Source organism: Maylandia zebra, linkage group LG4 (assembly GCF_041146795.1).
Source record: "Maylandia zebra isolate NMK-2024a linkage group LG4, Mzebra_GT3a, whole genome shotgun sequence".
NCBI classification, from domain to species: domain Eukaryota; kingdom Metazoa; phylum Chordata; class Actinopteri; order Cichliformes; family Cichlidae; genus Maylandia; species Maylandia zebra.
The window spans coordinates 15,243,559-15,256,391 of record NC_135170.1 but is presented as its reverse complement, the minus strand read 5'-3'; the positions used below and the strand labels follow the sequence as shown (position 1 = coordinate 15,256,391).

At 40.1% G+C, this 12,833-nt stretch overlaps 1 protein-coding gene across 3 annotated transcripts in view; it reads right to left on the bottom strand.

The window, feature by feature from the left end:
- Positions 1–3,071: 3,071 nt before the first annotated feature.
- LOC101486435 (NACHT, LRR and PYD domains-containing protein 3) overlaps positions 3,072–12,833 on the bottom strand; it is a 52,827-nt gene continuing 43,065 nt past the window's right edge. For all 3 annotated transcript variants that reach the window (XM_024802171.2, XM_076883038.1, XM_024802170.2), the window contains 3 exons: positions 11,753–11,926; positions 11,588–11,637; positions 3,072–4,113 (listed from right to left, as the gene is read on the bottom strand). In XM_024802171.2, the coding sequence (XP_024657939.2) occupies positions 3,581–4,113; positions 11,588–11,637; positions 11,753–11,926 (757 nt within the window). In that variant the 3' untranslated portion in view covers positions 3,072–3,580. The remainder of the gene's footprint in view (positions 4,114–11,587; positions 11,638–11,752; positions 11,927–12,833) is intronic.

Genomic DNA, 12,833 nt, shown 5'->3' with positions numbered 1-12,833 from the left:
ATCAAGAATGCCACTTGATGTCGAAACCTTGATGAGAGACTGCTCTGAGGAAGTGCCACCGGACACTATTGCAGCTGCTATCCAGGCCATTGAGGTACAGAAAGACACACCTGCCGCATGGACACTCTCAGCTGCAGCAATGTCAGTCACAGCAGACGGTGAGCCAGCAGAAGCAACATTCACACCCATACCAAAAGAACAGCTTAATGAAGCGCAAAAGTCTGATCCTGTTATAAGCCCTGTATTACAGTGTAAACAGACAGATTCAAAACCACTGCCCAAAGAGCTAAGAACATTTGACCCTAAGACAAAATGCTTGTTCAGAGAGTGGGGCAAGTTAAGACTAGATAACAATGGCATCTTGTACAGGCTCACTTCTGCCCGGAAACAGCTAGTCCTGCCAGATCAGTTCAAAAAGACTGTACTTGAAGAGCTGCACAATAATATGGGCCATCAAGGTGTTGATCGCACAGTGTCTTTGATACGTGAACGCTTCTTTTGGCCACACATGCAGGCAGACATCGAGCATTATGTGACCAACGTTTGTTCCTGTGTAAAGCAGAAAAAGCCCAGCCATGAAACAAGAGCTCCTTTAACAAACATTGTAACTACGCAGCCCTTTGAGCTGGTGTGTATAGACTTTCTCCATCTTGAAAAATGCAAAAGCGGTTATGAATATATTCTAGTGATAACTGACCACTTCACACGTTTTGCCCAAGCCTATGCCACCACCTCAAAGTCAGGCAAAACTGCTGCAAACCTGATATTCAATGACTATGCCCTAAAGTTTGGCTTCCCCTGTCGCATTCACCATGACCAAGGAGGTGAATTTGAAAATCAGCTATTCAGTCAGCTCAAGAAACTGTGTGGCATGGCCGGTTCTAGGACAACACCCTATCACCCAATGGGGAACGGTCAAGTTGAACGTATGAACAGGACATTGTTGCAAATGCTTAGAACGCTAACTGAAACACAAAAGTCAAACTGGAAGGAATCTATCAACAAGTTAATGTATGCATATAATTGCACACGTTGTGAAGTCACTGGCTACTCCCCATTTTACCTACTGTTTGGACGGTCACCCAGGCTACCAGTAGATATGCTCTTTGGACTGTACTCAGAAACAGATTTTAGTGACCACAGAGACTATGTTGAAAAATGGAGAAAGGGCATGGAACAAGCATACTCTATAGCAAATGAGAATGCAAAGAAAGCTGCTGAAAAGGGCAAAAGACACTATGACACAAAAGTAAGGAGTTCTGTGTTACAACCTGGCGAGAGAGTTCTGGTCAAAAACCTGACACCTAGAGGAGGCCCAGGGAAACTGAGAGACTATTGGGAGGACACTGTTCACACAGTAGTCAGACAAATGGGGCCTGACCTCCCTATCTATGAGGTAAGACCGGAGAGAGGCAGAGGGCGCTCTAGAGTGCTTCACAGAAACTTGCTTATGTCATGTGACCACTTACCTTTTGAAAAAGTGCCTGAAAAAGATAATCGTACAAGACATGAACAGAAAAAGACTGATAAACCTGTCGCTGTTGTGCCAGACTCTGATGATGAGGGCAGTGTTGATGAATACCGCTGTCATTACGCACCACCTCAACCTGTGTCCCAGCCATCAGAACAAGAACTTCTCACAGCAACTTCTCAGCCCGCAGCTTCAGTCCCTGCTCTTGCACCAACACCAGAGCCTCTTGCTGGAGACCATCTGGAGGCGCCTGACCCAGCTGCCGTGGAGACAACTTGTGAGGAGGCAGAGCCCGCTGCAGGTGACATACCTGCCCCTCCTCCACCTGTGGTACTCGAGAGACTTGAGGAGGAGACACCTCAGCGGCCACAGCGAGAGAGACACCCGCCAAGACGGATGACGTATGACCAACTGGGCACCCCATCTTGCTACAGTGTTCAGCCAGCACCGCAACTGCTTCCTGTGTACCCGGGCCTGGTTCCATGGTTTCCAGCTGTGCAGTCATACTGCACCCAGCCCATTGGTTTGTATGGACTCCAGCAAATGTAAGTTGACACTTTTCCACTGATGACTTGAGAACTGTACTTAAAGACTGTCATCAAGAAAAAGACATGAACTTTTCCCCATCTGTGGATTATAACCATAGACAATAGACTTTGTGAAGACTCACATATGGACTGGTTATAGACTTTGTCTTCAGTCACCAGTGATGGACTGTGGTGAAACAGGTGTTAAACCCACAGAATTAAGGACATTGGTTCACTCTACTGTTGATGTCCTGACTACAAGAGAATATAGACTGAAAAGCATCTTGTTGGTATAATGTCGGGACGACATTTTTTGAGTGGGGGAGAGTGTGACAGGTTGAATGACTATTGCATATAAAACTGTTCAGTTAATACTAATTCATATCAGTTGATATAAGGACGAAAATAATGTAAATATGGTAAGAAAATGGTTAAGAGTTTATTATTTTTCATGTTATATTAATGGCTTTCATGTTACTTAAGAGAACTGCAATCTATACATCAGTGATCGGCTAGTAAGCCTTTTCTGGGATCGATTAGTAGTGTCTCTATTCTCCACTAGGGGGCTTTCGCGCGTTCTCCTCACTGCAATAAACTACTGCATGAGAGACGCAAGTCATAATCACTCTCGTGATTCTTTTCCCCCTGTTTTCAGGTAAAAGTGTTTAAAAGTTGATATATTTCCAATGTGTACACTGTTAAGATATTTAAGAGGTAATCCTTCATTGTTTTGTAAGCGTTAGAAGCATTACATTGCAGTTTTGTGCACATATACGTGGCGGTTTTGAGCTGTGTTTTGTACTGTGTAATGGCCATTGTGATAACGGCAGGAGCTAAGAACGCCGCGGTTGTCAGCCATTTTATCAGGAGGCCTGCTCAAGTATATGTATGATAAGCACTTTGGTGTTTCGGTTTATTATTTAGTGTTTTTCTTCCACCATGTGACATGTAGCAGTACAGAATGTGAAACGTTTCTGCTCATTTTCACTGCAATAAACTACTGCATGAGAGACGCAAGTCATAATCACTCTCGTGATTCTTTTCCCCCTGTTTTCAGGGGTGTAACAATAGCTGCTGTTTTTTAGTTAAAACAAGGGGCACTGCAATCATGTATGAGGTGAGTATAAAGTGCATGAATACTGGAATCATAAATGCATTCATACAGGACCTTTCAAATGTTACAAAAGAAAAAATGAAACTATTTAATTTTACAGTTTAATAAAGTTCAGAAGCTAAAGGTGCAGAAATGTAAAGTACAGTAAAGTAGTATATCAATCGAATGAACACATAAAAAATTGAGGTATACGAAACAGCATTTTTACATTTTTCGGAAACACAGGAAGCCCATACACATGCACACCTACACACATATAAGTGTAAAGCACTACACTTAAGTCAGTGCTGACAATACTTACTGCCACAAATGCAACACGTCTTTTTTTTGAAAATGTAATGCATGAGATATGGGACTGTTCAAAACTGTTTTGAAGTCTAGGACAACTAAATATATTTTTATAAGGATGTTGTGTGCAATCTTTGGTGCTTAAAATAATTTTTCTTTCCTTTCATCCAAGTTGTCTAATTACTTTATTTTACAGAGGGAAACTGATCCATTAAAATAAACAGCAAAACCAGGGTGGAGTGGTTCAGTAAATGTTGTGTGCACGGTGTACAAGTGGGTAACTGTATCAGGAGAGATTTCAAAAAAGGACAAAATGCCTGCTGGCCAGTCCAGATATACTCCCATGACACCAGCGGAGTTTCTACTTCTAATAAAGTTTACAAATGATTTGTTATGAGCAAAATTGTCCGGATTTTTAAAGCACCAAGACTTTTCATTGTCACCAAAACCATAGTCAGAAGAAGAATAAGAGGAAAACTCAGGCATCCTGTTGATACTTTTATATGCCACTGCAATATCTGCAGAAAAATACTCAACCTCCCAATAATGGCGACCTGTCAGACCTTCTTCACACAGAACCTGATCTTCATGAAATCTTTCCGGATGATCAGGATATGGTTGGTTCTCTGGAACAGCCTCTGCCTTTCTGTTCTCCTCGGTTAAACGAATGCTCACAGATGCTGTGTTTGGGTCAAGTGTCAGGTCACAGGCATCTGTAATCAGTGCAGGAAAAACAGTGAATCATTTGTAACAGCATTATCATGTCAGTGTGGTTTCTGTCTGAGTTTATATTAGCTAAGTTCTGCTCTGTTCTGTTTCATCATAATTACTGAGTTATTATGAGGCTTATCTCTAAATATTCAGGATGTGAAATAAGCGGCGAGCTACAAAATAAAGTCAAAATTATGGTATTGGGGCCACAACTTTAAGAATTACTACCAATTACACACTTGTTCAGATCAGAACAAAACTAGAAGCAACTATTAAACTTAATCAGGTAGATAATTCAAAAAGGTTTTGGTAAACATTTGCATTTACTGTTTAGAAATTACAGCCACTTTTATACAGTCTTCCAGTTTCAGAAGCTCAAAATGAATTAGACAGCCTGACATAATCGGAGAAATAAGAGGGCGGAACCGGCTGTTCAAACCTCCCCAAGGCTGCCCGCTGGAATCGAAGCGATGGGACGAGGCGCGACCTCTCACAACGAACGTAATATGGTCAACACCTTGGAGACGCTTGCATCGGCTGTGAAGGCTCAAAGCAACAACATTGAGCGTATGGGGGGATACATCAGAGAGAGGCCTGCTCAAAATGGGACCCATGAGCGACAGTTGGAAGACATCGCGGAACGGATCACTGCAGCTGTGAGGTCTCAGAATCAAAAGAATGACAACACCATGGAACAGAAGTTTGATACCATCATGGGGAGGCTCGCGGCTCTCCAACGGGAGATCGAGAGGCCAGTGTCGGAGTGTTAGGGCAGCCTGAAAATTCTCCTGGCTGCTCGCATGGAAATTTACAAAATCAATATCGAGATTGCGGACCCCCATAAAGGCGCCAGCTGCAGGCCCAAGGCTGGAGCCGAACAATCACTCCCTGATAACGACTGTGTTACGGCTATTCTTCCCGCCCCATGCAAGGACACCTGGATTGGCTGGAGGACTGTTTACTTAGCCTGATAGGCCGAAGGACACTGTCTCAGCTGAACTATGGACACGCACACACATACACTTACACTGATAAGCACTCACTCATCCCCCCTCCCTTTCCAACGCCTCCGATGCTTGTGCCCTACCGGGGAAGATGGCAGTCAACTGGACCAGCGCAGATATGCTGCAGGACCGGATGCGCTGTCTACACCGGCTCTCTCTTACCCTTTACCCGCCCCTGTTGCTTGTCTTGTGTTTCTATGGTGTATTGATAGTCATGTGCTTTTGTGCTGAGGTGTTTTTTCTGTTATCAAACTGTTCTCCCACTAGGAGCTCAGTCTGAGTGGAGTTTTTTTTCTCCTCCTCTTACCTCGTGTAGTGTATTTTCGTTGTTTTCTCCTATCAGCCTACCTTTCTGACATGTCTGCCCAATGTGATGTTTGTGTAAAGTTGGTCAGAAGGTTCCTTTGTAAGTGCGCATGCGCCATTAGCGTGCTGCCTGCTGTAACCCTAATTTCCCTCAGGATTAATAAAGTATTCTGATTCTGATTCTGATGATTCTGATAATTTTAAATGGAAGAATTTTTTTTAATCATTTTAGGATGAAAATTCTCTGCAGTCAGTTGAAACCTAAAGTCTACAAGCCACAGACATCACCAAATGCTGTGCTTACACTTTTGAGATGCCCTGCCAGGCTTTTACTGTAGCCACCTTAAGTTGCTGCTCATTTGCTCAGTTTTGCATCTATAATCTGAAAAGCATAGTGCATTGTTTTCTGGCAATGTCTAATTTGACTTTCCTGTTATTGAGTGTAACCATTGGTTGCACTTTGTTGTAAACCCTGTATTTCCATTTATGAAGGCATCTCTTGATTGTAGAATTACATTACGACTCTCTGCCACTGGTACCTAGTTGGCTTGGCCCATGACGACTTGACTCTGCTTTTAGAGTTTGCAATTTGGCGGTAATACCTGGTACTAGGCCCTTCTATATATAATTTTTAGAAGCCTGACAAAAAGAGAAATGGCTACACGGAAAAAAACACTGTGGTGTCTGACAAAGAGCTGTAGGCCAAGCAGCTTCCCCTCAATGCCCTTCATTATAGTGTTGTGTTTTTGTCACACTCAAATGATGTCTAAAGACTTTCAGCCAATTCAAGTCAACTCAGCCAAGTCAAGTGAAGTTGGTTTTCTTAACTAAGGAAATAATTCTGTCATCATCCACTGTCAGGTGCTGGGTCTGTGACTGAGCATTGTGAGTTATTGTTATATTTTTGTGATTTCTTAGGTATATTGAAGGTATGTTAAGTTCTTGTTGTGGCTGTTGGATTTGAGTTACCTTGTATTTTGTTATTCATTGTTTTTGGTTAAGTCCATCCAGTCAGAAGGTCCTAGGTTGCCTAGTTATAGCTCCTTGTTTATTTAAAATTTGTTGTGTCATCACCTCCTGTGTTAAGTCTCCCTTTTTGGTTAGTGTGTCTTACTTGTCATGTTTCATGTCAGTGTGGTTCATGCTGTCAACATTGTGTCATGTCTGCGTACCGTCATCTTTCCTGGTTATTATGAAGGTCTTGTTTCTATGTTCTATGTGCTTAGTTTACACATTCCCTGTGGTGTCATTATGATTTATTGGGTCAGCTATCTCCTCATGTGTTTCCACTTCCCCTGATCACCCCTTGTGTGCATTTAGCCTGTGTGTTTCCGTTCAGTCATCCTCAGGTCATCTGTGTATTTACCCTCCACATCACGTCAGAATTAAACCGTTCACGGTTCTGCTCAGATTATGTTCATGTTTCTGTTCCGTTATTCACAGTTTCTCACATACACCAGTGCAGAATCGTGTTCATTTCACAGTTTCATAGTCAGTCATAGTTTCTTCCAGTTTAGGCTTTAGTTTAGTTTTTTCCCCCATTCACTTTTCCTTGCTTTGTGTATCCCTGTAATCAGCCACAAATATAGGCTCGCTTTCTGTTAATCCAAGTTGATTTCCACATCCATTGTTGTCTGGTTTTGGGTTCATCATTCACGCAACACACAGTCAGCTCCCGCTGGCCATGACATCCACTTTAATTGTCTTCTGTGGTCTTTCAAGCATTTTGGTGTTGCTTAGCTGGCTAGTTCATTTATTTCTTTTAAAGTATGAATCAATTTGTCTAATTTGGATATTCCTAAAGTTTTAATATGTTTATTTTATTTTATTTTTTATGGTGGCCTCTTTCACTTGCACTGAAATCTTTTTGGGCCTCATAACTTTCGTTATGGTGAAAAACCATGGCTTTTCTGGTAATTGTCCAATGAGACTCTTAAAACTGGGGGACTAGAAAACTGTCTACTTCATTGTTCATTAAAAATATTTTTTTCTAAAAATTCTTTAACTAAAGTCTGAACTTCAGACATGTGGCAATTGTTCAAAAACTATAAAGAAAAGGAAAATATTTAAATTAAGTGAATGTCTCTATTTAAAAACAAACAAACAAACAAAAAACTCATGATGTGATATTCTAGTATATAGTATATCAGAAATCTGTTCAGTATTTTTATTACAAATTATATCAGTAAGGAAGCTGACTAAATATTAACTGATAATTTATGGCAAAGGGGTGGGATTAAATAAGTGTATACTTCTTCCCACTCCCTTTCAACATGTAAATTAATCAGAATGTTTTTTTGTATGTAATTTGTGTAGTATTTTTTGTCTCTCTTATTTTCTTTTCTAAATGTACTTGTATATTGTTTACATGTTGAAATAAATTACCAATCAATCAATCAATCAAAAATACACCGTGATGGTGTACAAAGGCAAATCTGCAAAAACTTTGTCTTTTTCAGACAAATTATAGACTCAACTGTATGCACTGAGGCCCACAACAGGATGCTTTTTCAAGATGCGTATATACTGAAATCCTGATTTGAAAGATATCTCAGGACATCCAAAAATATGCATTTACACTAAAACACATGCAAATCAGAAGAATATAAATGATAGCTGTAAAAAAGCAAAACCACCTGTTTAGCTTTTGCGAGGATTTTTTTATCTGTAAAACATCTGTAAAACTTATCATGAAAACAAAGGTGTCATTGACAACAAATTAGTAGATCCACAAATTATGGATACAGACTCTTTTCAGAGTTAGAGGTACACTTAATGTACTTATTAACATACAGTTCAATGGACTACATTAGGGTGCACTGGTGCACGCTTTGCTTGAGATTCTTTCATATGTTTGACATCCAGCTAAAACCTTGAAAATATGTATACATTTTTAAATCAGCGACATTGCATTGGACAACAAGTAACTCACATTTTAAACAAGGTTTGAGAAATCAGATCTAACGGGCAGATATTTATGAAGGGCAGGCTATAACAGACATGCTCATCAAGGACCGCAGGTGTCTTGGAGCAGAGGAACACATTGGATTGTTGTAATTCTCTTTTGCATATGCAATGCCCATTCACTTCATTAGTTTGATTTGCAGTTGCTTCACTAATATAATTCATTAATGTTTTTGCTTAAACCTAATACTGATATTATGAGGCGCGCACATAATAGCATTGTGTGGTTTTTCTAAAAATGTTTTCTGTTATATTAATTAGGTTTCTTTCTTTGCTTTACCTGGTTTGCAGAGGTGGCTGTTTCCTGTCTGGGCAAAAGGTGTGGCTAAGGCCTTTGAAAACAAAATGCCTACTCAACAGGAACAACCAAGTGCTTATCAGAAACAGGGATGTTTTAGGTTTACTTATGTTATTCTGTGCTTAGTTAGTATGGTTAGGTGTTTGTTTTTGTTTTCACCTGTTGTGTGTAAATGGTTTGGCCAAACCACTATAAAAACTACCCTCCTGTGTTTGTGATTAGGTCAGTTTGTGAGTTAAGTTGGGTTCACTTTGTTTGGTTAAGTTTCTGGAAATTACTTTTTGTAGAGTTATATTTAGTTGACCTCTTTTGTGGGCCTGCTAATTATATTTTTGAACTGTCTTTCTGAACTTTTTTTTGAGGGTTAAAATAAAGAAAACTCATTTTGAAGACATTTTTACCTGTCCTGCCTTGGCTGCTTGGTCCCTCACTCTGGACCATCAGCTTCCACGCTGGGATCTGCTGCACAAATTCTCACTCACCCCAGGGGCAGAACAAAACTTGTAAGCCCTAATCTGTGTCTTCATTTCTCCAAGAGAATTGCCAATCGAAGAAAGGGATCCAACACGAAACTCAAATCAAGGGGTACACTAATTTTCCACAATCACGTTCAGTTGCACAAATAAACTAAAAACTTCCACCAGCCACACTGCTCATAGCCACAGGAGGGAAAATTGACTGCTCTACGCCATTTTGGAAAAGTTCAGAACCTTTATACATAGCATATCACAAGCAGATTCAGTGGGAGATAAATAAAGTAGCCTAGAATAAGCATCTACAATCTAAAGAGACACATAGTTGAGTACATCGCTATTTTCTCTGAACATTTAGATCCATAAAATATTAAGTTTCACTAACAACGGACGGGCAAAACTGAGAGTTCTGGAGGGTAGTGCATGCTCTCATTTCACAAGTTGTCCTGCGTTTTCCCAGAAAGACAGACCACACAGTTTAAACCTGTGAAAAAGCTTTTTTAAGAGAAGAAAGATTCACACTATGTTTCTCTAAGTTAAAAACAAATCAAATTTACCTTTCAGAGCAGAGTCTAAAAAAACAACATTAAATAATTTGATTCTGCGTCTATAAAAGTAATTTCTGTTTGTATTAATTCACACTGAAATCTGAAATACTTGCCACGCTTGATAAAACAAAATTAAATAATATATTGCCTGTTAATTACACATCTACGTTTTAAAGATGGCATCAAAGTCAGTATACTGTATTTGTCTTACATTTTGAAATTTAGATCCCAAAAACACTTGGTTTTACACGGACAAGTAAACGTGACAGCTGGGTGGGGGCAGTTGAGGGCACACACGAACACGTGCATAGGTGTCCGGCTTCTCAGGAAACAAATGCTTTTGATGAAAGGACATACTGAAGGTTTAGACTGCGTTTTCTCAGACATAAAGACTACACATGACAGGCAAAGGGCAATAAAAGCTCTCAAAGCAAAACAGGTGAAATAAACAACCACAGAGGACACTTGAGGAAAACACCCTGCTGTTAAAACAAGTAAAAAGAGTCGCACAAACAAACCCCAAATACAGTAAGATTGCTTCTAACAAAACCAAATAGGTCTTCCACTCCACATAAGGCTTTATTCTCCATTCAGATCGCTGACTAAAAAGCAAATAGGTCTTCCTATAAGGCTCCTCCATAGTGTTAGAATAAAGCGACATTAAATAATTGGTTCCTCCATAGGGATGGGTATCGCCAAACCGGTACTTTTGAAATGGTGCCAGTGCTTAAACGGTGCTCAAACCGGTGCTTAAAGAATGGAGAACAAAAAATTGGTCCAAAAACCTCTCATGTTCAGCTGTTTTTTTGTAAAAAGATAACAATGTTAGCCTTTTCTGCAGCTATGGGGCATATATGGTATCACTCTTGGCTGGAAGCAGTGCTTAAACAATGGAAAAAACAAACTTTGTCCAAAAACCTCTCATGTTTAACTGTTTTCCACTTTTTCTTTGGTCATTTTAGCCTTTTTGGCCAGGGTGAAGGGAGTATCTGCCATCAAACAAGAAGACAGCCGCATGTAACTATGACAGTGTTTGCTAGTTCACCTTACATGCATTAATGTAATAACGTGGTTAGCCTACTCAACGTAAATTATACACGAACAACATTAAGCGACTCATGCAGAGAAGTACGGCTGCTGCTGCCTTCATCATCCGTCATCATTTCTGCTACACTGGCAGGGCTAGGGGCCAGGACTCTCCTCTTCGTGTTTTTGGGTTATGTTGCTAACTCCCGCAGTAGATGTGCACGGTGTGAGGTCTCGCAGCAAGCTATCAAATACGGCGCATTTCTCGGCTTTTAAAAAAAAACGCTATGCGTCGCCAGGTGTTTCATCGGATTTGAGGTGTTACCTCCTTTGACAGTATCACAGTATCACCTTAAAGCACTTGTTGCATGCTGCTGAGTTTGCATCTTTTGCTGTGAAGTACAGCCAGACTTTTGACCGCTTCGCCTTGGGCATTTTTAATCTGTAGCTCTGCTCTAACTGAACGTACGTACCTGGACCCGCCTACTATCCTCGGAAACGTAAAATGATTGGCTAGAATCTAAAGTGTATCACAGCTCAGGAAAAAAAAGCACCGAAATAAAGCACCGAAATGTGCGCTGCTTTTCGGTCTGGTTACTACCGTTTATGTCAGAACCGGTGCCATGATACCGGTACCCATCCCTATTCCTCCATCTATAAAAAGTCATTCCTGCTTGTAAAAATTTACACTGAAAATTAAATTAAATTAATTAAAACACACGCCAGGAGGAGACAGTTCTGGACGGTGCGTGTGCATGCGCATTTACGTGTGCATGAACGTGCATGCATGCATGGGCGCATTCTTCTCCAATCACATCACAGATGTAGAATATCATGAAGAAAAAATATTTTCTTACACTGTCTCAGTAGCTTCAGATCAACCCAACATTCTTCATTGTGGTCCACACTGATGGACAAACAAACATTGTTGATTATGAAAAACAATAAAAGTGAATCAGAAATCAGTATAAAGTGTTATAAAAATATAAAACTGTTCTAAACAGAACAGTTTTTTTTCATACTTGAGATTTTCCAGACTGCAGCACAAATCCTTCTGTTTTTCAGTCAGCAGTTCCACAACTTCTTTGGTGAGGTTATTGAAGCTGAGGTCCAGATCTTTGAGGCTGCAGTGGTCTGAGTTTAGAGCCAAGACCAAAGAATAGCCTCCATCTCCCGTCATTTTACAAAATGACAGCCTACAAAAATCGAACAGCAGATGTGTGTTAAATGATCAGGGCACATTTTCACTTCCTGTCATGGCCTGAGCATAGAGCTGGGCGATATAAGATTTTTTCATATCACGATATGCTTTTTTCATTTCAGGCGATAATGATATATATCACGATATAAGCCAAATAACTATATATGTAAGATTTAAATGTGCTGTTGCTCACAAGTAAAATGTGAAATAATCAGCAGCTTGTTTTGATTTAAATATTTATTTCCCATAATAAGTTCAACAGGGCAGATGTACTTAAAATGAGGCTTCAGTTTAGGCAAAATAAAGGCAAATATTACAAACTACACAAAAGGTAGCCGCTAAAGCATTTCAGTTTCAAAATAGAATAAACAAAACAGACTACTAAATTGTCAGTTCCACTTAGAAACAAAATATTAATTCTAAAAATAAATCTTAGTTTATTTTACAGAAGAAGAGACAAAATTGACTAACTTATATAATATTGCTTTGGAAGCGCTGTCTGAGAGAAATGTTTATGTCCAGGGAGTTGGTAACGAGGATCCATTACCTTAATTAGCTGCTTGAATCCTTCATTTTTGTGTTTTGTTTATTGGTAGCATGTCTTTAGCAAGACAGTAAGCTATGGCACTCGTTATGTTGCTATGTCTCTTAGCTTTTTTCTCATATGGTAAGACACCCCTTTGCCATATGCTTCACAGGGATTCCCCTGGTTGTTTTCGATGACGAATTAGCGCTTTCAGTCAGAGATTGAGCGTGCTCTAGTGGGTGGCACTGCTTCAGGTGATAAAAAAGGTTTGTTGTATTTCCAGACTTTGTGGGAACATGCTTTCGGCACAATTTACAGTGCACATTACTCTGTTTTTTGTCAGATTTCAAATAGCCGAAATACCTCCACACTACGG